The sequence below is a fragment of the Canis lupus genome, chromosome 9 (genome assembly GCF_003254725.2).
Source record: "Canis lupus dingo isolate Sandy chromosome 9, ASM325472v2, whole genome shotgun sequence".
In the NCBI taxonomy this organism is placed as follows: Eukaryota; Metazoa; Chordata; class Mammalia; order Carnivora; family Canidae; genus Canis; species Canis lupus.
In genome coordinates, this window is record NC_064251.1 from 56,897,318 (window position 1) to 56,921,301 (window position 23,984).

General features: G+C 55.5%; 1 protein-coding gene and 1 long non-coding RNA gene across 5 annotated transcripts in view; one reads left to right on the top strand and one right to left on the bottom strand.

Moving 5' to 3' along the window:
* SH2D3C (SH2 domain containing 3C) overlaps positions 1-23,984 on the top strand; it is a 30,358-nt gene that overhangs the window by 3,509 nt on the left and 2,865 nt on the right. Inside the window, exons 1-9 of one of the 4 annotated variants that reach the window (XM_035721139.2) lie at positions 941-1,057; positions 9,760-9,799; positions 11,948-12,079; positions 16,635-16,763; positions 17,808-18,265; positions 19,517-19,641; positions 21,401-21,936; positions 23,185-23,300; positions 23,804-23,975. In XM_035721139.2, coding sequence (XP_035577032.1) covers positions 11,990-12,079; positions 16,635-16,763; positions 17,808-18,265; positions 19,517-19,641; positions 21,401-21,936; positions 23,185-23,300; positions 23,804-23,975 — 1,626 coding nt within the window. In that variant the 5' untranslated portion in view covers positions 941-1,057; positions 9,760-9,799; positions 11,948-11,989. Of the gene's footprint in view, positions 1-905; positions 1,058-9,759; positions 9,800-11,947; positions 12,080-12,725; positions 12,873-16,634; positions 16,764-17,807; positions 18,266-19,516; positions 19,642-21,400; positions 21,937-23,184; positions 23,301-23,803; positions 23,976-23,984 lie in introns of those variants that run through there. The other 3 variants (XM_025475228.3, XM_025475227.3, XM_025475229.3) reach the window with 3 other exon arrangements.
* On the bottom strand, positions 10,169-12,452 carry LOC125755780 (uncharacterized). The gene is made up of 2 exons (XR_007413097.1): positions 11,575-12,452; positions 10,169-11,180 (listed from the first exon to the last, which is right to left on the bottom strand). It is a non-coding gene; the product is annotated as an uncharacterized LOC125755780 (long non-coding RNA).

Genomic DNA, 23,984 nt, shown 5'->3' on the forward strand with positions numbered 1-23,984 from the left:
TACCCACCACCTTCAAAGCCCTACAGGTGTGTGCTTCATGCCCTTGGGAGACCCTCAATCCCAACCATAGCAGTCTCCAGCTTTTCAACTTTCAGAATCTGTGTCTAACCCACACCAGTCAGATGTGCTTTATTGAAATGAAGGCGCGGGTGGGGAGGGGGGGGGAAGGGGGGGACCAGCTGAGGAAAAATAACTCTAGAGCTGATCCTGGGACCTCTCCTCAATGGCTTTTCCCTGAGACACCAAACACTGCTTCTGGGTGCTGGGGTAATTGAGTCCAGACCTCTGTTCAGTGGGGAGCAAGACTTTGTAAAGCTGCAGAAGGAATCCAGCCCAGACTCTGCCTCTTACTGACGGCAGGATCTTGGATCATAGAAGGACATAATGATAGCACCTACCTTGGAGGGCGTGATGACAATTCAGGAATAACCTAAGTGCTTTGTCATCGTCTCTGATCCACGCTGCCTTCTTCTGCCATCCCCTCCTTAGTTCAGCCCTACTTGGGCGTGGAGGAGCAAGGATTGGATGCAGGGGAGAGGGCCTGATGGGTTCTGGGCCGTCCTGAGGCACCCTGAGGTCTGAGACGTGCACTGGGAGTTTGCAGGAGCCGGGCGCGTGGAGGGGCGCGTGGAGGGGCGCGTGGAGGGGCGTGGCTTTTCCAGGCTTCGAAGCGGACTGTTAGGGGAAGGTGGCTTTGGAACGGGGCGGGCCGAGGCGGAGGGGTGTGCCCGGGGGCGTGGCCTTCCGGCCCCAGACTCTGACAGATGGGGAAGGGGGCGGAGCGAGACGGGAGGGGAGGGGTGTGCTCGAGGCCGGGCGTGTCCTCCCCGGCGGGGGCGGAGGCTGGGGAGCGGCCCCCGGCGGAGGGCGAGGGGCGTGCCCGGGGCGTGGTCTACAGGTCAGGCTCCGCCCCCGGGGTACGGCTCTGAGCTCCGCAGCTCCGCGGCCTGAGAAAGGCGGGAGCCGTCAGGCCGCGGAGGTGTCCAGGCTGCAGGTAGTGACCGCGGGGGACCATGACTGCAGTGGGACGAAGGTGCCCTGCACTGGGACCCAGAGGGTGAGTGACCAAGCTGGACCTGAGGAGGGAACGGGAATGGTTGGAGGGGAAATCAGTGCCCTTGCAGCAACCAGCGAAGGAAGATGCCCTGTTAGCATCAGGGACTTTTAGGCTTCCTTTTGGTGTAATTTTGTCCCTGTCTTGTCCTCGCACAGGTTGGGCATTTACTCCTCACAACAGCCCCAGTAGAAGGGCACTATTATCATCCCCATTTTACAGATGAGGAAAGGGAGATTTACTTGATGGTTTGCCTGCCACAGTATCGAAAGTTAGAACCGGGGTTTAACTCCATCTTCCTGGCCCATGCTCTTAAAGGCTGGACAGCCCATTCCCTTCCATTTGGGTCAGGGTCTCTGGGAGGAATGGACCTGAGAAACCTTGAGGATGCCAAGTCTGGGACCCAGGATTCCTCCCTGTGGATAGGGGCCCTGGTGGTCCTAGGCAGTGCCTCTGGCATCAGGCCTGGCCTTGGACTGGCAGAGGAAACAGAGAGATGGGCCTCCATCCCCCAGTCATCCAGAGTGTCCTATAGTCCTGAGCGGGGTGAGGTTAGCATATCTGATTGAGGCCCCTCCTGGTGTCCTGAGATCCAGTGTCCCACTTGCCCTCCAGGCCAAGCAAGAGGCCAGAAATTAAAGGTTCTTCCAGGAGCCCCTGAAACCCAGCCCTGAGTCCCAGAGTTAAGAGAGCTGCTTCGCCTATGATCTCAGATTTGCCCTGCCCTACTCTGGGCTTCAATCTCCTAGCAGCCCAGATGGGACTGGAATGGTCTCTGATGATACATCCAGTTTGGAGAGGAGGGCGTTTGAGAACTGCCACTGAGCAAGACTGGGGCCCCATTCCCGAGTGTCCCAAGGAGGTCATCTATGGCTGCTCAGGGAGTGGTCGAAGCTGGGGTACATGGTGTCCCTCCCCTGCCCCTGGGAGGCAGGCTGCACCTGGAGCAGAAGGAAGGAAGGGGAAGAGGTGAGGCTGCAGGAGTTTCCTGGTGCCCTGTTCCCTGCTGAGATCATGGGGGATGAGGAGGAAGGAGGGAGGAGGGGCCAGGAGCACGGGGGCTGAAGAGCCTTTAGCTCCCAGAAAGAAGAGTACCAGCCTAGCCTCACCCTACCCTCCAGCACCTCAGCCTTCTGCAGGGAAATAGCAGGTCCCGACATCCTTGACACCCTCCCCTTCAGTCCATGTTAGGAGGAGAAGTGGAGGCCCGGTAAAGGAAGGAGGCCCCAACACCTTCCACTGACACCCATGCCCACACACAGGAACTGCACTCCAGGGTCCTGCAAGAGGTGGTCGAGATCTGGCTCACAATTGGCCAGGCCCTGCCTGAAGTACCCCACAGATGCCATCTCCCACACAGACCCTGTGAAGGGGAAACCTCTGTTTGCTTCATTTTACCAATGAAGAGACCAAGACTCAGAGAGGGGAAGGGATTTTCCTGGGGTCACAGAGAGATTAAGTGTCAGAGCCTAGATTTGATTCCAAACTTGACCAACTCCCAAGTCACCAGGCTACATTTCACTTTTCGCTTTTCGCAAGTAAAAACCACAAAGCCATTTCTATGTTACTTAAATGACCTCCCATAAGCCCCTGGAAGGGAAATAATAGGAGCTTATTGTACAGATGAAGACACAGGTTTTCTGAGGCCAATAGCTTGCTTGAGATGACACATATAGTTGAGTTGGAATTTCATTCACTTTAATATTTACTGTGATGTGACTATGCCCTAGACACTCTTGAGAGTTCTGGGAGACAGCAGTGAGCACAGCAGACAAAACCCTGCTATTGTGAAGCCCCCATCCATTGTGGGGGAGACATGATAAGACAAGGAGTTAGATGGTCAAGCAGAAGAGGGACGTGCTGGGGGAAATATTGAAACCATCTAGGGGAATTGGTCAGGGCAGGAGAGTGTCTAGTGGTAGCGATTTAGGAAGGTTAGCCAGGAAAAAGCTCTCTTTCAGGTGATGTTTGAATAAAGGGATGAGGGAGCAAACTCTCTTGATATCTGGGGAAGAGTGTGCCAGGCCAAGGGAACAGTAGGTACAAAGGCCCTGAGGTAGGAGCATCCTTGGCATGTGTGAAGAACAGCCGAGACCTACAGTGGCTGGAGGAGATGAGGATGGGGGCTGGGGAGTGGAGTAATGGGAGGCGAGGCCAAAGAGGAAACGGGTTCAGATAATGGAAGGCCTGGAAGGCCCGGCAGGGACCTGGCTTTGACCCAGGGAGATGCGGCCATTGCTGGCCTTGAGCAGAGGAGGGCCTCACTCAGACTTCTGTTTTACGAGGACCTTTCCTTTGAGGAGGGTTTGAATGCAGTTCCACTCATTGTAAAGTGTCACACCCAAGCATTCTTTCCTCCCTGCCAGATCACAGAGACCCAGGCCCCTCCACTCTCACTCTCACTCTCAGGGCTGTTCAGAGGGAGATTTGGAGCAGGTGGCACCCCACAGGAGAGCCAGGGACACCCTGCGATGTGGGTGCCCCAGTCCTGGTGCCAGGCACTGAGAACAGGCCAAGAATCTGCCCCCCATCCCATTTCCTTTTGGAATGTTGATCCTGGTCCAAGAATTCCCAACACTCTCCAGAGTCCCACGACCCTCTCGGCCCTGCAGAGTGACGTCAGCTGCTGGGCATCTGGTAGTGATTACCCACGAGGGGAAGGGGCTGTGGTGGGCTCAGCCTGATGGGCCTCCTCAGGCTCTGGGCGGCTGGTCCTTGTCTTCCGAAGGGGCCCAGCTGCTCCCGGCTCTCATTTCCTGTGGAGACTTTCTCACAGTCCTCCTTGAGACCCCCGGATGCCTCTGGCTGTGGGAACTGTGCTGGCTCAGGAAGGACAGACAGTACTCCCACCTCCAGCTGGAACCACATCCCCCCACCCTGAAACCCTCAGGGGACCTTGTTTGCAGAATCCTGGACCCACATGGAGTAGAGCTGGAGAGGAAGTTGGGGACATCACTGATTGAACAATGTTGAGCAGCCCCTTTGCCCCGTCTGATGCTCAGGTTCTCCAACTGTAAAATGGGGACAATATGAGCACGCACTTCACGGACACACTGTGAGGACTAGATGAGGTAGAGCATTTGTCCTGGGCAAGGCCCAGGGAAGGGCCAGTGTATAGGAGCTGCTCTTGCTATCACCACGCCCGTGTCATGGAAAAGTTCACTGAGGCCCCAAGAGGGGGATGTTCGGGGCTCAAGCGGCTTCCTCCCTCCGGAGTCAGAGAGGGTCTTCTCTCCTCCCATCCTGCCCCATTTCTCCTTCTTGACATCAATTCTGGGCCCATGGTCCAGTGGAAATATTAGTTTTCTTTGCCCTTCCCTCCCCACCTTCTCATGGAGATGGTCCCCACCCTGGAGTGGTCCCCTTTCTCCAGGGGAGCCTGCCTCATGCAAGGAACAAAGCGGAGCCAACCCAGATCGAGAGTCTGAGCAGCTGTGTGTCCTGGATCAAGTCGCAAACCTCAGCTTCCTCCCCTGTCAAGGGAGGCCTTCAGATCACAGGCATTGAGTCATCATGCTACACATGCCCTCCCCTGTCCTCTTCTCCAGCAGATTTTGAGGGTCTGTTAGTAGCTCTCAGGGCTCCAAAACCTCAGGTCTGCCCTGGAAAGAGTAGCCCCCATCTGCCCTAACCTCACAGGGCTGGTCCCATTTGTGAACTCCTGCTGGCAGGCTCACCCCTGTCAAGAAGACAGAGGGCACAGAATGGTGGAGAAGGAGCAGGGATGTCTTCAAGACAGTGGTGGCCCATCTTACTGGAGGTGGAGTGGGGCAGGGGCTAAAGCCAAGAGCCTACCTGGCAGAGAATCGCGAAAGCCCCAAGGCAGGGTGCCCGGGGAAAGACAGGGCTTTCCACCTCCACCCTCTCCACCCAGGAACTTAAAAACTAAAGAGCACAGAGCAAGCAGTATTGCTTTTCTGTCAGGGTGAATGATGGTCGCAGTGAAAGGTAAAAGAATCTGCAGTCCCCACTTCCCCGACCCTCCCAACACCCCCCCCACCAAGGGCAGAATGGGAGGTCTCCTTAGCTGGGAGCTTGAGCAGCAAGAGGAGACACCTAGGTTTGGGAACTCTGCACCCTTCCTTCTCAGGATGCTTGTGGATCTGAGGGGACGCTTAATGCCCATTTTACAGAAGAGGCAGTTGGAGGGGAGGAGGCAGGGTAAAGCTGAGAAGCAGGAGGCAGAGGTTGGGGAAGGGTCCACCTGAGGCCATATGGCCAGGCCTGGAGGCCCATGGGGGTCAGAGAGAAGGTAGACAGGCAGCTGGCCTCTGCAGAGGGTGGGGCTGCCCCTGGCAAGGGAGGGTCAGGGTGGGATGGGACAGCAGGTGCTCTCTAGTGCCTCTCCTCCAGGATCCCCTGGGGAGCCTCCCCCTTTCTCCTGGCCAGGATGGAGGCCCTGAAAGCAAAGCTCAGATTTAAACCTGTGTTGGGGAAATAAAGGATAATGGGCTCTAATTACTGCTCATTAATCCAATTAATTAAGCTAATGTATGCAATAAGTGGTATCAGTTATCAGAACAAATCAGTTAATACAGGCAACTAAAGGGGTTGGTTATTTGAATAATTAATGTGGCTGATTAATGGGACTGATTTAGCTCGATTGTCAGTATTGTTTATTAATTGATTCCACCACTAATATTAGAGAGGAAGTGCCTTTTAAGTCCACAAAGTAAAAAATAAGTTGTTGTTGTTGGTTTTTTTTTTAAGATTTTGTTTATTCATGAGAGATACCCAGAGAGAGAGAGAGAGGCAGAGACACAGGCAGAGGGAGAAGCAGGCTCCATGCAGGGGGCCTGATGAGGGACTCTATCCGAATCCGAGGACTTCAGGATCATGCCCTGGGCCCAAGGCAGGCGCTAAACCACTGAGCCACCCAGGGATCCCCAGTAAAAAATAAGTTAATTAATTGGTGGAGTGGAGCCTTTAAAAATGGAAGCTTTGATTTCTGAATTTGATGATTACAATGGGAGGGAGAATGTTCTAGAAATCTCTAAGTGAACTGAGATCTGAAGGCCACATAGGAACCACTCTGGCCCTAAGGGAGAGAGGACTTCCAAGCAGAGGGAGCATTATGTGCAAAGGCCCTGAGGCTGGAGGGAGCAGAGCTCTTTGGACGAAGTGCAAGCAGGCTAGAGTGCAAGGAAGAGCAAGGGGAGAGGGGAGGGATGGCTGTGTCAGAGTGCTGAGCCATGAGAACAAGACTTTGTTGCACAGGGCTGCTGTGTGACACCCATTCATTCAACAAAATCTTTGTGGGGTGCCTGGCACTGCTCTTGGCAGATCCCAATCCCTGTCCTCTCGGAGTTTATGTTCTAATGAAAGAAGATTGTTCATGCATGGCAGGTCAGATGTGCAGTGGAGTAAAACCAGAGAGAAGGGAGATAGGGTGTGTTTAGAGATTCTCACTTCAGACAGGTGGCAGGGGAAGGCTGTGCTGAGCTCAAGGGGACATTTTAGTAAAGACCTGATGTAGGGCAGGGTGGGAGCTCAGTGGTATCTGGGGAGAAAGTATTCTAGCAGAGGGAACAGAAAGTACAAAGGTCCTGCAGTAGGAACAAAAACCTGCAAGAAGCCGAGCATGGAGCATGGTGGGAGCATCGTAAGTGAGGGGAGCAGGGCAGGACATTGGGTGGGAGAGATGGTGGGGATCTAGTCCGCAAGGCTGTCAAGGGGACTTCAGCCCTTACTCTGAGTGACACTGGGGGCCAACCCTGGTGGGTCGAAGCAGAGGAAATCCGGGCCTGACTTTCATTTTAACAGGAGTGCTTGGACTGCTGGAGTGAGAACAAGTCACAGAGGACACACATAGAGGCAGGGGAGCCAGTGATCAGGTGGTGGCAATAGTCTAGGCAAATGATGACAATGACGATGACATGGATCAGAGGCAGACATGGTCACGTTATGTCTTGGAAATCCTGGAGTGTTGTAGAGGGGCAGGGTGAGGTGATGGGGGTCCAAACGTGGCCCCAGGCCTGCAGCTTCTTGGGCCTTGGCCTCTGCCCTGAGCTCCCCCATTGGCTCTGACCACCCCAGCCCACTTGATCCTTGGTGCAGGCAGCCACCCCCCACACCAAGGCTCTGCTCCCTCCCCTGGGCCCAGGGAGGAGGTAGACAGGAAGCAGGAGGAAGCTCTGAGGGCGATCCCAGTGTCCTGGCCAATCTGTTCCCAGCAGTGGGCGGATTTCCGGGACTGAATGGCCGGAAACTCTGGGATGGGACACCTCACCCCGGGAAAAACTGGCAGAGGTGAATGCGCAGGGGAGGGGACCCCATGCCACCTCACTCCCAACGCTGCTAGACAGAACCAAAACAGCTGTGGCTGGGCTGCAGCTTGATGGACTATGTCCTTAAGTCAGGAAAGACTCTAGGAGAGAAGGTTAGCAACAGGGAGGGCTGTCAGACAGCCTTTCAGTGAGGAGCCCCTGGCCTCAGGAGCTGGGGAACCCCATGTGGACTTCTGCCTGAGGGATACCTACCTTACCGATTTTGAAAGCTCACATTTTTTTGTGTATGTTTTAAATTAAGTTTATTTTACTAAATTTATGACATTTAAATTTAAATATTGGGCTTCTGGAGGTGAGGAAGCAGTTTCCTAATGTTTGACCTCCCTCCCTATTGTGTAGGTGGGAACACTGAGGCCTGTCCTAGCCAGGGAACCAGGACCCAGCCTGACAAAGTGAATCATAATGTTAGTGATCCATACTGGCTGAGTACTTACTGTTCATGTATTCCTTTAAGCAATCGTGAGCTCCTCCTATGCGCCAGGCACTGTGCTGGGGGCTTAATGATGGATGAGACAGAGTCAATGCCCTTATGTAACAGGCAACAATACATGTAAAATCATCATTGCAGGCTGAGGAAAATAAAGGAGGGTTGAGGACAGAGAGAGAAGGCCCAGGGAGGGTGGTCAGGAAAGGCTTCTCCGAGGAGGGGCATTAAACAGAGCCCTAAATAAACTAGAGGGAGGGGCAAGCTGTATGAAGATATGGAGGAAGGGCATTCTAGGCAGAGGGAACCGCAAGTGCAAAGTGGGCTTGGCAAGGAGGCCAATCTGCCTGGGGCAGAATGAGGGATACAGTGAGGGAGGGAGGCATGCTGGTGGTTGGCAAAGTGGGTGGTTGGGCACCACAGACCCACACAGGGCCTTGTAGGTTAGGGAACATATGGCCTGGTTGATGCTGATTTTTCTGGCATAACAATGATATCTCTTTACTCTCACAAGGGAACAAAAGTTCTGGTTTGGGTGATAAACTACCTGGCCAACCATTTGCAGGCCACGGAGAGGGGTTTAGATCTTGTTGGGTGAGAGGGGGTAGCCCAGAGGGCGTGGGGGTGCTTTGTGTGACCTGCTTCTTTTTACCTGAGTGCTGCCGGGGATGGAGTGGAAGCTGAGTGGGGTGTGAGAACAGGCAGGGGGCCAGCGAGAAGCCTGCTGTGTGCTCCACTGAGGACACAGGGTTCCTGGATGGAGCAAGGATTGACCCTCGGGGAGAAGTGGTTAGGATCTATTTTGAAAGTCGAGCTGCAGGATTTCCTGATGGGTTGGGTGTGGAGTGTGAGTGGAAGATGAGGCACAGATGACTGCAGATTTTTTGGCCAGACAGAGCGACAAGGATGCAGCTGACATTAACTGAGATGGGAGGCGGATGTGGGGAGCTGGGGCGTGGTGGCAGGGGGTGGGTAGCTGCAGTCCTACTTTGGATATGACAAGTTCACAATGACTTTGGGCATCCGCGAAGAGATGCTAAGGAGGCAGTTGGGTTTATCAGGCTGGAGCTGAAGGGAAAGTTCCAGGCTGTATCAGAAAAGCCATGGCAGGGGCAGCCCCAGTGGCTCAGCGGTTTAGCACCGCCTTCAGCCCAGGGCCTGATCCTGGAGACCCTGAATTGAATCCCACGTCGGGCTCCCTGCATGGAGCCTGCTTCTCCCTCTGTCTGTGTCTCTGCCTCTCTTTCTCTCTCCTCTCTGTGTATTTTCATGAATAAATAAATAAAATCTTAAAAAAAAAATAAAAAAATTAAAAAAAAAGAAAAGCCATGGCATTTAAGGCCAAAGACCAGGGGAGGTGGCTCACCTCATCCCTCACAAGGAAGGGTAGTATTTGTCTGGCCCCTGGGAAAGAGCCATTCTCAGCCTCTGGCCTCTTCAGGCCCCCTGCTGGCCACCGTTAAGGCTGAGGGGATCCACTCCACAGCCAATGGTCACCAGCACAGTGTGCTGCTGCTGAGTGGGCCATTCTGCACTAGGGAGAGAGTGTAGAGTGGATGGGGGAGCGGGGAAGGAGGGTGAGCCCCAGCCCGGGGCCACCAGCGCTTGGAGTGGAGATAGGTAAGAACACTCGAATGTGCTGAAGCTGGGTGAAGACACTGGTTCAGGAAGCAGGCTTCTCATTAGGCATATTAACATGTGTCAGCTCCCAGAGTTCTTGGAACAAGCCGATGAGGCAGAGGCTGTCATTATCCCCAGGCAACTGGAGCTCAGAGAGGTGAGGGGACTTGTCCAGGGTCGTACAGCTGGAGAGCAGAGGAGCAGCCCTGCCAGCAGATTCCAGCCAGTGCTGTCAGCTGCAACACCCCCTCCTGCTTTCAGATAAGCTCTCTGGAGTGCTAGGGGCAGGTGCTGGCAGCAGGCAGGTGGGTGGAGGGTAGCAGCTGGGGAACCAGGTAGGGCTGGTGACACTCACCTCTCTTCTCTGCTTCTAGGGTTGCTGGAGAGCCAGAGGCTGGCGGGGACTACGTGAAGGTAAGAGGGGCTGGGCAGGGGACTCCGGACAGCTCAGAGCCTGCTCCATGAAGGGCGGAGTTCTTTTCTGAGCCTTCTTAGGAGGTGGACCTCACTGCCTGTTCCCAAGAAGAGCCAGTCTTGGGGGTTGGAGCGGAGCTTGGGATCTGGTTTCACTACCAAGGATCTTATTCCCATGCCTGCCATCATTCTCTCCTGGACCCAAACATGGGACACCCTGCTGTTTCTTACCACCAGACCCCATCCACCTGCCAACTGCACAGAGCCCTGGGATGTCTCCATGCCCAGACCCCATCCCACCCGTTCTCTGAGCATATGCTTGTGTTGAGAGGTGGGAGCAAGAAAAAATGACTCGGTTTTCATCACAGATAATGGGCTCAGCTCACATTTACCACGAATTTAATTTGTCCTGGGCACTGGGAATGTTGAGAATGCAGCTTTGAAACAATGATGATAAAGAGAGTAACATAACATTTTGAGAGCCTGCTGTGTGCAGAGCCCTGTGCTGGCTGCCAGCAATGGAAGGGAGATAGTTCTGAGCTCTGTACATGAGTGAGGCCTTTGACTTCTTCCCTCATCACTGAGCAGGGAAGGCCTTCCTGTACCCATTTATATATGGGGAACTTGGGGCCTGGAGATGCACAGTGATTTGCTCACAGCCACACAGCTATTACAGGGCAGAACTGAGACTGCAATCTAATGCTATTTGATGCCAAGACCATGGACAGAGTCCTTGGTCTTCTACCTCCAGGAGCACCCACACTGAGCCAGGCTCAGTGTTGAGTACAGAGCATACAGCAGAGGGCTGCGAGCACCAGATCTTGTGTTCAAAGGGCTCCTGGTCCACATGGAGACTGGGAGAGAATCACACAGTGGTTTGGGCTTGTGCTTTGCAATCCAGCAGACACATATTTTAGTCCCAGATCTACCACTTACTTGCTACATTATTTTGGGTATGTGGGGCACCTCACTGAGCCTCAGTGTTCACCTATATGAAATGGGGTAACAGCAGTTCCTCCCAACTAGGGTTGCTATGGGCTCCATAAGTCCATGCCCTTAAGTAGGGTTACTGGGCCTGGAATAGAGCAGGCTAGCCTAGCTCCTGACCCCGGGGACATTCCGTCATCTGAGATGCTGCCTGTAAAGCTCTGTGTAAGTGTCTAGCGATGAGGCAGCAAGGGAAGTGCTCAGACATCTGCCCCTCCCTATCATCAGAAGCCTCAGATAGGAAGTCATTGGAGCTCAGTAGGTAGCAGATGACTTTCTGCTTGGGAGATGGGGAGTGGAGATCAAGGAAGGGTTTCTGGAGGAGGAGGCATTGAAACCAAGCCATTGCAGTTGACCAGGAATGTTTGCCAATATCCTGTGCCCAAAGGAAAAGCTGAAAAGCAAAGATAAGCAGAAATAGGTACTAGAGTGATCCAAGCAGAGGCAAGAGTGTGGGCAAGGTCAAAAAGCAAGCTGAGTGAGCCCAGGAAGTGCAGCCCAGGGCTGTGACAAGTTGAGCTGGAGCTGCTCCTGGAATCTGGGCCCTGGCTCTTCATCCAGAGCTCTTATACCACAGAAGGACAGAGGCCTCAAGGAGAACCAGCACCAAAACCAGTGGGTAGGAACACAGGGCACACATTTTAGCACCCCACAGTTCTGGGATACTTGGCAAGGTAGTGAGATCCCCATCACTGATGGTAGTAAGATCTCTGTGAGTATTATTAGCTTTGTATTTTCCCTTTAGTTTATGGGGCTAAAAAACAAAAATATTATAAAAGAAATAATACCTGTTCACTGGAACTGATTAAAGGATGAAGTCAAAAGAACATGAGTTCTAGTTTCAAGTCTCAGAGGGTGGCAGAATCAATAGTCAGTTACCAATAATCCGTTCCTCCCTTGGGGTACTAGCTTCCAGAACTCCAGGGTTCTCAGACCATGATGTGGATAATTTGATTCCAAGTCAAGGGTTCTAAAGTTCCAAGGCCATAAAATTCCACGTTTTATGCTCAGAGCTTCAGATATATTTGTGGAAAACAATTGAATAATGGAGGCCTAGAAAGGTGGGCTCACCTCCCTAACATCACAAGGCAGGTCACAGTCACAAGGATTTGACCCTAGGCCTGACTGACGCAGCCAGTGACGACTCTCCTTAATTTCTAGGACACATCCAGATTGTAAGACAATTAGCTTGACAATAATAGCATGCATTTATTGAGCACTTACTTTATGCCTGGCAACTTAACATCCATCAACTCAGCCAAGGCTCGGAAGAGTTCTGTGAGGTCAGCACAGGTAGGTTTTCCAGATGAGTGCATCTGAGCTCCAAGAGAAGGGACTGGGGGGTGGAGGTGGGGGCATCGCTAGCTGAACCCAGGTTGGTGCCCTGAGCATTGAGCCTTACTGGCTCTCTGCACCTCTAGAGTCTGGTAGTCGGGCATCTTGGGATTCTCAGTCGGGTCCCTGATTCCAAATCAGGGGTGAGAAATCCTGGGCTCTGGGAGATTTCCCCAGGCCACAAAGGATTTGGTCAAACGCATACAGGGATTTTTCCAGCTTTAGATATGATTTAATTCAAGTCTTTGGCCGCTCCGGGTCAGTAAAGGGTCCGGTGGGTTCGGGGAGGCAGGATCTCCCCCACCAGGCATCCCTCCCCACTCCGCTACCTCCTCCCCCGCCCCCCCGTGACCGCCCCCCTAGGCGGGTCCTTCGCTCCGCTTCCCCGGACTCCAGGCAGCCCCGCGGGGCTGGGGCTCGGGGGGCGAGGGGCGGAGAGCGGGGGGCGGGCGGAGGGAGGAACAATGGCCCCCTCCCCTCCCCTCCCCTGGCCGGCCGGAGGGTGGGGTCTCCCCGCCCCGCCTCCCCGCTCCTCCCCCGGCAAGGCGATGAGGTAATCGCGCCGCCGAAAGGCACGCGCAGCCGGTGCCCAGCCCGGTCGGTCCCCGCGCCCCTGCCCCGCCGGCCGCCGCCCCCCGCACCGGCCCGGCCCCGGCCGCCCGGCCCCACCATGACCGAGCGGTGCAGCCTGTGGAGCGCCCTCTCGGCCGCCGCCTGCTGCTTCTACCGCGGCTCCTTCGTGCAGGTGCAGGTGAGGGGGCGGCTCGGCTCCCGCCAGGCGCTCGGGCTGAGACCCCGGCCGCTCCGCCCCGGGCCCGGGGACCCGGGGCCGCAGCCCGGTGGCGCCTCGCAGGGTCTGGCGGGGCAGGGGCAGGGCAGGGGCAGGGCAGGGGCAGGGCAGGGGCAGGGCAGGGGCTGCGGGAGGGGGCGGGGTCGCCCCAGCCTCACCTCTGGGCGCCCGGCCCTGCGCGGGGTGAGGGTCCGGGCTGCGGCTCCTGGGGCTCGGGGCTGCGGGGCTGCCTTTTCGGTCCCGCTTCCTCCGCGGGCGGAGCTGAGCTGGGGTCCCGGGGCCCGGAGCTGCGGTGCCCGGCGTCCCGCCCGTGCTCCGGCGAGCGCTCCGGCCCCTGCGGCTGACCCGGGCAACCGGGCTCCCCATTGTACCGGGGGCGGGGGCTGGGTCCGAAGGCCGAGTGAGCGGCGGGAAGTTGAAGGGGTGCTGCGGGTCTCCGGGGCGACAGCCAGGGCGCGCGCCACTCTCCCGCCCTCCAGGTGGACCGGGGCAGGCTCGGGGCGCGGGGTCCCAGCCCAGCCGGCCGGGCAGTGCGGGACGGTGCCGCGGCGGTGAAAGGGTTAAACGGAAGGGGGTGGAGGGGAGGACCCGGACCCCGCCTCTCTGCGGAGCATCATCTGGGGATGGCCTCGCTTGCGGTCGTCGGACCGTAGGAAGCTGGAGGGGGCTTGGCGGGCGCGGGCCGGGGGTTAAGGGTTAAGACCCTGACCGGGGGTCTCTGCGCTTTTGCCTCGGAGCCCCCTGGGGGACGCCGGGCGCGTCACCTCCGCGCTTCCCTGGGCTCACACACACGCTCCGAGCCCGCCTGAATGACGGCCCCGCCGGCCGCGGCGAGCAGCATCCCCGCATCGGCCAATCAGGCGCGCGCAGGCGGGGAGGCGGTGAGATCATCTGTGGCCAATAGCGGTGCGCCGGGCGCAAGGATGCTGCATTCGCGCCCCAGCCCGCAACTCCCACACCCCCGCCCCAGCCTTGGGAGCTGGGGACCCCCTGCTCGAGAGTGATGAGGAGGGCAGGAGGACCCTAGGGTTCCTCACCCTCAGGTGTGTAGGAGGACTAAGTTGGTTCCCCTAGATTCTCCCTGTGACCATTGGTTCTGGATGGAAAAGTGGAGCCCCGTCTCCCCGCCCCCTCCCGCCCCGTTTACAGATGAGGCTACCCAGGCTCAGAGAGGAAGAATGACTAGCTCAAGGTCACACGGCGGTGGGCAGAGTCTTGTGGCCAGGTTCTTTATCTCACAGCCTGCTCCCCTGGTTTGCCCCATGTCCATCTTATCTTGCTCCAGCTGTGGAACTGGGGTCAATTCTCAGTTACATGCTTTTTGTCAAGGAGAAGAGCCCCAGAAGGCTGGGGTACCGGTGTGCTCTCCCCTGTGACTCCCAGTCTTCCCTTCTCAGGGTGTGGTGAGGTATAGAGAAGAAGGCCAAGGACGCCCAAGAATAGGGAGCTCCACACGGGAGTGTAGGTCTCAGTTCAGCCCTCAGCCTTCCTACTCTTCAGGTGTATCAGTTTCTATCCCGGTCAGAGGGCATACAGAATCCCCATTTCCGGGACCTGTACCATCTCTGACCCCCACCATCTGTCCCTAGAGCCCTACAGGCTCCTCAAAGCCCAAATCTTCATAGGGCCATCACCAAGCAGCTCCTGCTCCAGCTTTGCTCACTTGGGGGAGTCTCATAGTCCTCCCAGGATCTCCATCTGAAATCCTCCGGACCCCTCCAGGCTCTTCTCCATACTCACCAATGGCTATTTAAACACCCTTTCCCCAGTTGCCACTCCCTTGCCCCGCCCTTCCCTGCCAGTGCCTGAAAAGCACTGAGCCACTCACCACACAGCAGACTGAATCTTGAAAAACCCTCTGTGGCTCTGCTGTGGCCTCTGGATAAACCCCAGCTCCCCACGGCAGCCCGACAGCCCTGTTGCATCTGCCCCCATCTCTCCCCCCTTTGATGCTCCTCACCCCCACCCCAGGACATTTCTGCCTACAGCACCCCAGCTTTGCCACTGTCTTCCCAGAAGCTCTTCCCTTCCTCCACCTGTTTGCCTGTCTGCCCCCACCTTGATGCTTTTGCTGGGCTCATTCGGTCCTTCTGCAGGCCTCTGTGGAAACATCACCTACTTCTTCAGGGACTCAACTCCCTGGCTAGATGAGGAGGGACAGTCTTAGCTGTTCTCAGAGCTCTCTGTGCATCTTTGAACATTCAGAAAATTGGAGTTGCTCATCAATGTGGCTCTCCCAGAGGTCGTCTATCCTGATGACTTTGGGGTCTCAGCTCCTGGCACAGGACCTGTCTCAGTGGGGGATTAATCACTGTTGAAATAATGAAGTCAGAGACTCTAGATATCACTGAAGCTGGGGATTAGCATGTCTCGGGGGCAGTGTGGATTGGGGCAAACTAAGCAGTGTGGCAGCAGAGGGATGGGGGATGGAGCTGTAGAGTTAGGCTCTGAGATCTTTGGAAGGTCAGAAAAGGCAGGGAGTGGATTAGAGGACCCTTGCGCCCTGGTAAGTAGCGGATCCTGGGGAGAGATTGTCACCTGGCTGAGCCAGGCCCTCTAGTACCCCCTTTCATCTGTCCTGCTGTCTGGCAAGGTTGGGGCCAGATCTACCTGTCCTAGAACAGCCATCTTTGGGGCCTGGAGTTGAGGGATGGGAGAGGAAGCAATGTCACATGTCCTCACAGTGATGAGGACATCAATGGGCTAGTCACAGTACTCTGGAGTATTGTCTCCTTTCATCCTTGCAACCCAGTGAAGCAGGTTCTGTCATAATAACACATTTTACAGAGGAGGAAACTGAGGCCTGGAGAATTTACAGGGCACAGCCAGGATTGGGGTGGGCTTTGTGGTGGGGAGTACACCTGGCAATTGGAACTCCCTTCCCTCTGCTCTTATGTATCCAATCCTGGGCCACAGTAACCAGGAGTCTCCCCCTTGGGCAGGTGGAAGGGTGAGGTGTCCTGGGCATTATCTCCATTGAGTGATCTTTGGCTTCCCTGCTTGGCTACAGTCTCTCCATCTAGCCAGGTTTGCTTGAGATAGCAAGGAGGAAAGGGCCTCGGGAATTGTAAAGGACAGGAGAGATGCCTGTGTGGGGGCCTCTGCTTCCCTGTTTATAGCTGCCTCCTCCACCCTTCCACTGTATAATTCAGCATCCCAGAATGCATCCTCAGCCATTGCAGCCCTCTATTTTTGTCCTTGCCTCTGCCTGGGTACCTGCTGCCTTCCCTCCCTGATCCACCTGTAGAAATCCTGCCTCTTCCCAATGCAAGGTCAATTAGATGTTTCTGGTACAGAGTGAGTGTTTTGTTGTTACCATTCCCTCCAGAAAGGCTGCCTGGACCACTCCACCTCGCCTCTACCTTATCTTCTCCTTTCTCCAAGCCACTCTGCTCTTCTCTGCTGCCCAGTAGGGTGATGCTGACCCCATTCTGCTCAAATGTTCCTGTCGTTTTTGCTTCCCTGCCTAGACTAGCAGCTTCTTTGAGGACAGGGCCTGGTTTGTTTATTGCCTCATTTGCTCCTGGCGCATAGCACAGGGCCTGGAGCACAGTAGGACTAGTTGACATTTCCTTATTCTTGCTGGGATAGGGACTCTCGGGTGCCTGAGTCTCCCCAGGGTCCTGGGATGGAAGTGGCTCACCTGGGATGGGGAGGCACTGGGAGAGAGAAGAAGGAAGAAGGCTTTAGACCAGATCCAACTCTTGACTGTCTCCTGCCCAGTTCTCCAAGGAGAAGTACATCCTGGATTCCTCGCCTGAGAAACTGCACAAGGAGTTGGAAGAGGAACTCAAACTCAGTAGCACAGACCTCCGCAGCCATGCCTGGTACCACGGCCGCATCCCCCGCGAGGTGAGCCGGGTGGGGGGCCCGGGCGGGACCTCAGCCCTAGACACTTCCACCCACCAACTGGGCCAGCCCTGCCTAGAGAGGCTCTGACCCGCTGCTTGGTGACTCAGTTTGAGTAGACTGCGGTGAGGTCTAGCTCTGGCATTTACTGACTGTGTGACCTTGCACCAGGCACTTCACCTCTTTGAGCCTCAGTTTCTTCTTCTATGAGATGGAGGGTAAATAGTGCCTGCCTTAAAGGGCTATGGTGAGAACAAATGAAACAATGCAGGTAGAGTGTTTCACTTGATGTCTGACATGCAGTGGGCTCAATGTCATTATTAGTGTTGTTATTGCCATTATTGCCACTATTATTTTTAACTGTTTTTTCGTGGGTCTATACATAAGACTCTTGCGTGTTTGGTTAGTGAGCGTCAGTGCCTAGGATTCTTAGTTTGGGCAAAATTGAGTTTCTGTGCTGAGTCATAGATAGGCTGATAGTCACCTGTTCCCTCTTTCATTCATGCTCTCAATCTTTGTCAAGCATCAACTCTTCTAGGCCCTGTGCTGGGCACCAAGAATATAGGGAGAAAATGGGTGGTGGCTTCCCCCGAGGGCTGGTAGTCCAGTCAGAGCCCCGTAGAAGAAGTGCAAGAATGGAGCATCCCGCAGGGAATGTGGGCAAGCCCTGCGATGCAGGTCAGTGAGAGATGGACAGGAGTTCACCAAGTGGGCAGAGGCGGAAGGATGTTCCAGGCAGAAAGAGCAGCGTGAGCGTACAAAGGCCCGGAGGCATGGGAGAGCACCAGGTGCTTGGAGGAATAAGGATTGGGAAGTCACTGTCTAACATGAGCCCCAAGAAGGAGCAGAGCTGAGACCCCTAGGTGCCCCAGACTCTGGTGTCCCTGTTCCAGAGTGTCATGTCCTCCCATTCCCGAGCTCCTGTGCACTGGACCCCACTGAATCCAAGTCACCGCATCCCCTTTCCCAAGCCTTCCAGAGCTCTGTTCCCTGTGTCCCCCAGATCCCGGGTCTGCCCCGCCCCAGCCCGATCACTGCCTCCCACAGGTGTCAGAGACCCTGGTGCAGCGCAACGGTGACTTCCTCATCCGGGACTCTCTCACCAGCCTGGGTGACTATGTGCTCACATGCCGCTGGCGCAACCAGGCCTTGCACTTCAAAATCAACAAGGTAGTGGTGAAGGCCGGTGAGAGCTACACCCACATCCAGTACCTGTTTGAGCAGGAGAGCTTCGACCACGTGCCTGCCCTTGTGCGCTATCACGTGGGCAGCCGCAAGGCCGTGTCGGAGCAGAGCGGAGCCATCATCTACTGCCCTGTCAACCGCACCTTCCCGCTGCGCTACCTGGAGGCCTGCTATGGCCTGGGCCAGGGCAGCAGCAAGGCCGCCAGCCCCGCCAGCCCCTCGGGCCCCAAGGGCGGCCACATGAAGCGGCGCAGCGTCACCATGACCGACGGGCTCACCGCCGACAAGGTCACCCGCAGCAGCGATGGCTGCCCTGCCAGGTAAGCGAGGACCCCCGACTAGGCCTTGGTCTCTCCTTCTGTCAAGTGGGGGGGGATCCATCATCAGAGTGCTGCTGAGGAGCGGGAGGCCCAGCTACTCTGAACTGGTGGAATTACTGTCCTGGAGCCGTGGGGTGCAGTGAGGAAGAGGAGGGAGACAGCTGAGTACAGGGTTTGCAGGTGGCCAGGCCCTGGTGACAGCCTCAGCTGTGCTGCAATGAGCTCAGATCCCTGGGCCCTGCCACTCTCCTCTCATGACCACGTTCCTACCCATAAAGGGCCCTTGCTCAGAAAGCCCCCTAGCCTAGGGGGACCCCTGGGTGCTGTTCTGTCCCTGCAGCCACTGCCCCCCTTTCCCACCCACCTCACTAGGCCAAGGTGGTCATCAGAGCAGAGGGCTTTGCAATGTGCAAATGGCTGCACAGGGGATGGGATGTTCCCGGCAACAGTTTGATGACACCCAGTTGCCTCTGGGGCTGGATGAGACCAGGCCAGGAAAAGCCGCAGCAGGGACTCATCCCTAGTGTGCACCCGGCCCCATGCAGAGTCTGTCTGCCCCCAATCTCATCAGCTCCCATGTCCTCCTGCAGTAGGTGGCTCCTGTGCATGCCCCCACTTGACAGATGAGGGAATAGGTTTAGAGAGGGGAGGCCACCTGCAGGAGTGGTAGGACTGAGATTCAAACCCAGGGCTGCAACTCCAAAGTCTGTACCCCTAATTTCTATGGCCTCCCTGGTTGTTTGCAAAGAGACTTGCCAGCCTGTGCCAGCCAGCCCTTGGATAGGTCCCATCTCCTTAAGCCTGGGCTGGGTGCTGTCAGCCAAAGAATCGCTGGTTGGATTCTCCGTGGGCAGTAGCCACTTTGCCTGTGGTTTAGAACTATGACCGTAATGGTGCCAGGATTTGGCATTCTGAGCACGGTGTAGGAGCAGTGAGGAGGTGCCAGCCTGGTGGGCCTGGTTCTCTCAGGTTCTTCATCCTTTCTCTAGGCCTGCTTCCCAGACAGTTCTCTAATTTGGAGGCAAGTTTCTCAGGGAAGAGAGCAGTTGTGCGGGTGGTAGACTGCACAAACACTACCCCCCCACACCTCCAGGCTTTAGTCTTATACTAGCCAATGAGTACTACAATCTCCAAACTTTTTCTGCCTTTGAAGTTCAGTCAATCCAGTATGGAGGCAGAGGTGGGGGTCCTAAGGCCAGCTGAGGACCCTGCCCTCTGGGCTCTCTGCTCATGAAAGTATCTACTCCACAGCACATCACTGCCTCACCCCCGGGAATCTATCCGCAACTGTGCCCTCAGCATGGACCAGATCCCAGACCTGCACTCACCCATGTCACCCATCTCTGAGAGTCCCAGCTCCCCCGCCTACAGTACTGGTATGGCCAGTGGAGAGGGAGGGGCAGATGGAGGAATGTTGTGGGAGTGACCTTGTGTGTGCCTGAGTGTTCTGTTGGTCTTTGGTGACTTCTGTTACAGTGTGTGATGTGCGTTTCTACCTCTTTACTGAGGGTGATGCCTGGGAAGGATTTACACACAAAAAATCCAGCCAGCAGAACTACTGATATTGACATGCAAAACATATCCATGGCTCATTCATTCAGCAATGATTTATTGAGCCCCTACTGGGTACTAGGCACTGCGCTTGAAGTAGTTTCCGGTGCATTCCCTGGAATGCAGTGAAGTCTGCTAAAGGCTCACTGTGTTACTGAACCTGGACTCAAATGCTGTGATGTGGGCTCATGTGGCAACATGCAGCCCCCACTGGCCCAGTGCCTGCCACATGTACATGCTCTGCCAGGCCTTGCATTGGCTGGGACTTAATGCCTCCCTGATTCCAAATGGCAGGCTCAAACAGGCTAGTTGGGTTGTGCTTTTCACTTTTTTTTTCCTTTTAAATAGACTTTTTTTTTTGAGCAGTTTTAGGGCTACAGCAAAATTGAGCAGAAAGTATAGAGCATTGTGCCTTAAAAAAAAATACAAAGAAAAGTCCTGTTGTCTTTAGTAGTAGAAACATGCCACTACTTCATTGCTGGAAGAAAAAAGTATTTTTAACAGGCCATATTGCGTATTGCCCATGTGGCAGGCACAGTGTGCTGGGAGGCGGGCAGCCTAGAAGGAAGCTTTGCCTGCCTGTGCTCTGTTGCAGTATTGCTGTCTACGTGGTTGTCACACATTCTCCTCTGAACACAAACCCACCAATTTGTCCTGACTACAAACTTGTCCTCAAACCAACTTCCCTGAATGCAAAAGTTAAAATGCCTTGCCACAAATGATTTACTGGACATTTTCTTTTTTTTTTTTTTTTAATTTTTATTTATTTATGATAGTCACAGAGAGAGAGAGGCAGAGACACAGGCAGAGGGAGAAGCAGGCTCCAGGCACCGGGAGCCCGACGTGGGATTCGATCCTGGGTCTCCAGGATCGCGCCCTGGGCCAAAGGCAGGCGCCAAACCGCTGCGCCACCCAGGGATCCCCTACTGGACATTTTCTGAGTAACATGGCAGAGTGAAGTGTCCAGGACTGAGGATTTAAAGCCGAGCTCTCCTATGTGCTGGGCAGTGACCTCAGGCGGGGCAGCTGACCTCTCTAAACCTCAGTCTTCTTGTAGGATGCGGATCATGGAAGTACTTACTTCCCAGGATGTTAGGGTTAAGTCTGCTAGCATACAAACAAGGATCTCGCAGGCAGGAAGGGCTCAATATACATCACCTCTCATTTTGGATGATGGTTTTACTGCTGTTGACTAGTGTATGGCCAGCATGTCGCCAGCTCCTGGCACATGTGTACTCAATAAATCATTGCTAATTCATTGAAAAATAACTCCACACAATGAACTCCAGCAAATGCTTATTAGTATCCCTGAATTACGGAAAGCTCCTCCAAGTAGTTCAATGGTTCCCTAAGGCTGCAGCAGCCTGAGGGTTGGAGCGAGCAAACTCTAGGGTCTAGGTGATTTGAGAGTATCCTGAGGCCTGGTCAGTTTACCTGAGGCTGCTGGACCTGGCCTGGGTGCATGGAGGTGGGGACATCACCCCTATAAGGTAGGTGGAGCCTGTCCTTTGAGAAGACTGGTGAAGCCTATTTCACTGGGTGGGGAGCTCTGGTAACTAGTCCTCTCCCTTTCTCTCCCTGCAGTGACCCGTGTCCACGCCACCTCTGCAGCTCCCTCAGCCACAGCGCTGCCTGCCTCCCCCGTCACCCGCCGCTCCAGTGAACCCCAGCTGTGTCCCGGAAGTACCCCAAAGCCGCCTGGGGAGTCGGACAAGGGTCCTTATGCCAGCCCCTCCCACACGCTCTGCAAGGCCTCCCCATCGCCATCACTCAGCAGCTACAGTGACCCGGACTCTGGCCATTACTGCCAGCTCCAGCCTCCTGTTCGTGGCAGCCGAGAGTGGGCAATGGCTGAGGCCTCTGGCCGGCAGGCCAGAAGCTATGGAGAGAGGTTAAAGGAACTGTCAGAGAATGGGGCGTCAGAGGGGGACTGGGGCAGGGCCTTCACAGCCCCCGTTGTGGAAGCCACCTCTTCCTTCAACCCAGCCACCTTCCAGTCACTACTGATCCCCAAGGATAACCGGCCACTGGAGGTGGGCCTCCTGCGCAAGGTCAAGGAGCTGCTAGCAGAGGTGGATGCCCGGACGCTGGCCCGGCACGTCACCAAGGTTGACTGTCTGGTAGGTGCTGGGAAAACACTGGGACAGAAAGATCACCTCTGTCCTGTGGCTTTGGGACAGGGGTTGGGGCGGTGAGGAGTTGACCCCTAAATTCCCAAAATATAGAGTGTGGGCTAGGATTCTAGCTTCATAGAGTCCCTCACTTGCTGTGTGACTCTGGGCTGATGACTTTACCTCTCTGGGCCTCCGTTTTCTCCTAAAAACAACAACTACAAAAGATATATTCTTGCTTCCTCCCCTTTGGCACTGGAACTGGGCAGTGCTGAGAGCCTGAGCTCCCTGAGGCACTGGTGAGAGTCCGCCCCACCGGTCCAGGGAATGTGAAAGCCGAGACTACCTACCCCCACTCCCCCTAGTGGACAAAGTCAGCAAAACTCATAACCTAAACTAAATTATCAATGCCTGGGCCTCTGAATGAATCTTTTTATTTTTTTTATTTTTTTTTTATCGGAGTTCAATTTGCCAACATATAGAATAACACCCAGTGCTCATCCCGCCAAGTGCCCCCCTCAGTGCCCCTCACCCAGTCACCCCAACCCCCCCGCCCACCTCCCCTTCCACTACCCCTTGTTCATTTCCCAGAGTTAGGTGTCTCTCATGTTTTGTCACCCTCACTGATATTTTCACTCATTTTCTCTCCTTTCCCTTTATTCCCTTTCACTAATTTTTATATTCCCCAAGTGAATCAGACCACATAATGTTTGTCCTTTTCCTATCGACTTATTTCACTCAGCATAATACCCTCCAGGTCCATCCACATCTGAATGAATCTTAATACGGACCCAGACTCTCTGCACCTCAGCTTCTCCCTCTGAAGTTTGGAGGAGGGGGGGCACTTTATTTGGGGGCCACACTGATCTCTCAGCTCAGGAAGCAAGAAAAGAGCGTGGAGATATTGCCCTGTGCAGTGCTAGGCGTGAACGGAGCAGTTCTGGGCTCTAGGTCCAGCTGCGTGATCTTAGACAGGTCCTTTTCCTCCCTGGGTCTCAGGTTTGCCTTCTGGAATAAGGGTGTCCTGGCCACCTTTGGCACCTAGCAAACAACTCTGGGCGTTTTCCCATTTATCCCTCATTTCACGGAAATGGGGCAGGGGGGATGAGGTTCATTTGCTCCATGGCAGAGAGTGAGAGCTGGAATTCAAACCCTGTATCCCAGCCAGGCCGTCCTCCTAGATAAAGCCCTCTGACTCCCAGATGGCCTGGGCCAGCCGCGACAGGAAATTAATCAGCCCTCTGGGCGTCCTTGCAGGTTGCTAGGATACTGGGCGTTACCAAGGAGATGCAGACCCTAATGGGAGTCCGCTGGGGCATGGAGCTGCTCACCCTCCCCCATGGCCGGCAGCTACGACTAGACCTGCTGGAAAGGTGAGGCGAGCACTTGCACGCGGACACTCGGGGGAAGGCCCGGCGCTACCTCGCTGCCCTTTGGCTGTGGCCGATTGGCCAATCAGAGTCTCTCCGCGCGGTCCCCGGTTCTGGCTACGCCCTCTCTCCATTGACCGATCGCAACTGCTCGGCGTCCCGCTCCCGGCAATCCTAGTTTCCCCAAAGCCTGAGTCCTAGCCCGGGATTCATCTTTTGCACCCTCTGGACCAATCACACGCGTGAGCCTTCGCCCCGCCCATCAGCTCCGGCTACTCTTCCTAAACACTGTTCTGCCCGGGGAATTCCACTGATGCTCCCCGGCCCCGCGCTCTAAAGCTCCTGGCCCCGCCCCTGACCTACACCGACCAATCAGGAGCCCGTAGCCTTGCCTTCCCTCGCTCTGGCCGCGCCCCCTCATCTCTTTGACCCTTTCCGACCTGTCACTTGGGGCTCGGCCCTCCGCCCCTCGGGCCCCCTCGCCTCTGACCTGGCCTCTGTGACAGGTTCCACACCATGTCCATCATGCTGGCCGTGGACATCCTGGGCTGCACGGGCTCCGCCGAGGAGCGGGCAGCGCTTCTGCACAAGACCATCCAGCTGGCAGCTGAACTTCGGGGGACGATGGGCAACATGTTCAGCTTCGCTGCGGTCATGGGCGCCCTGGATATGGCCCAGGTACGGAGG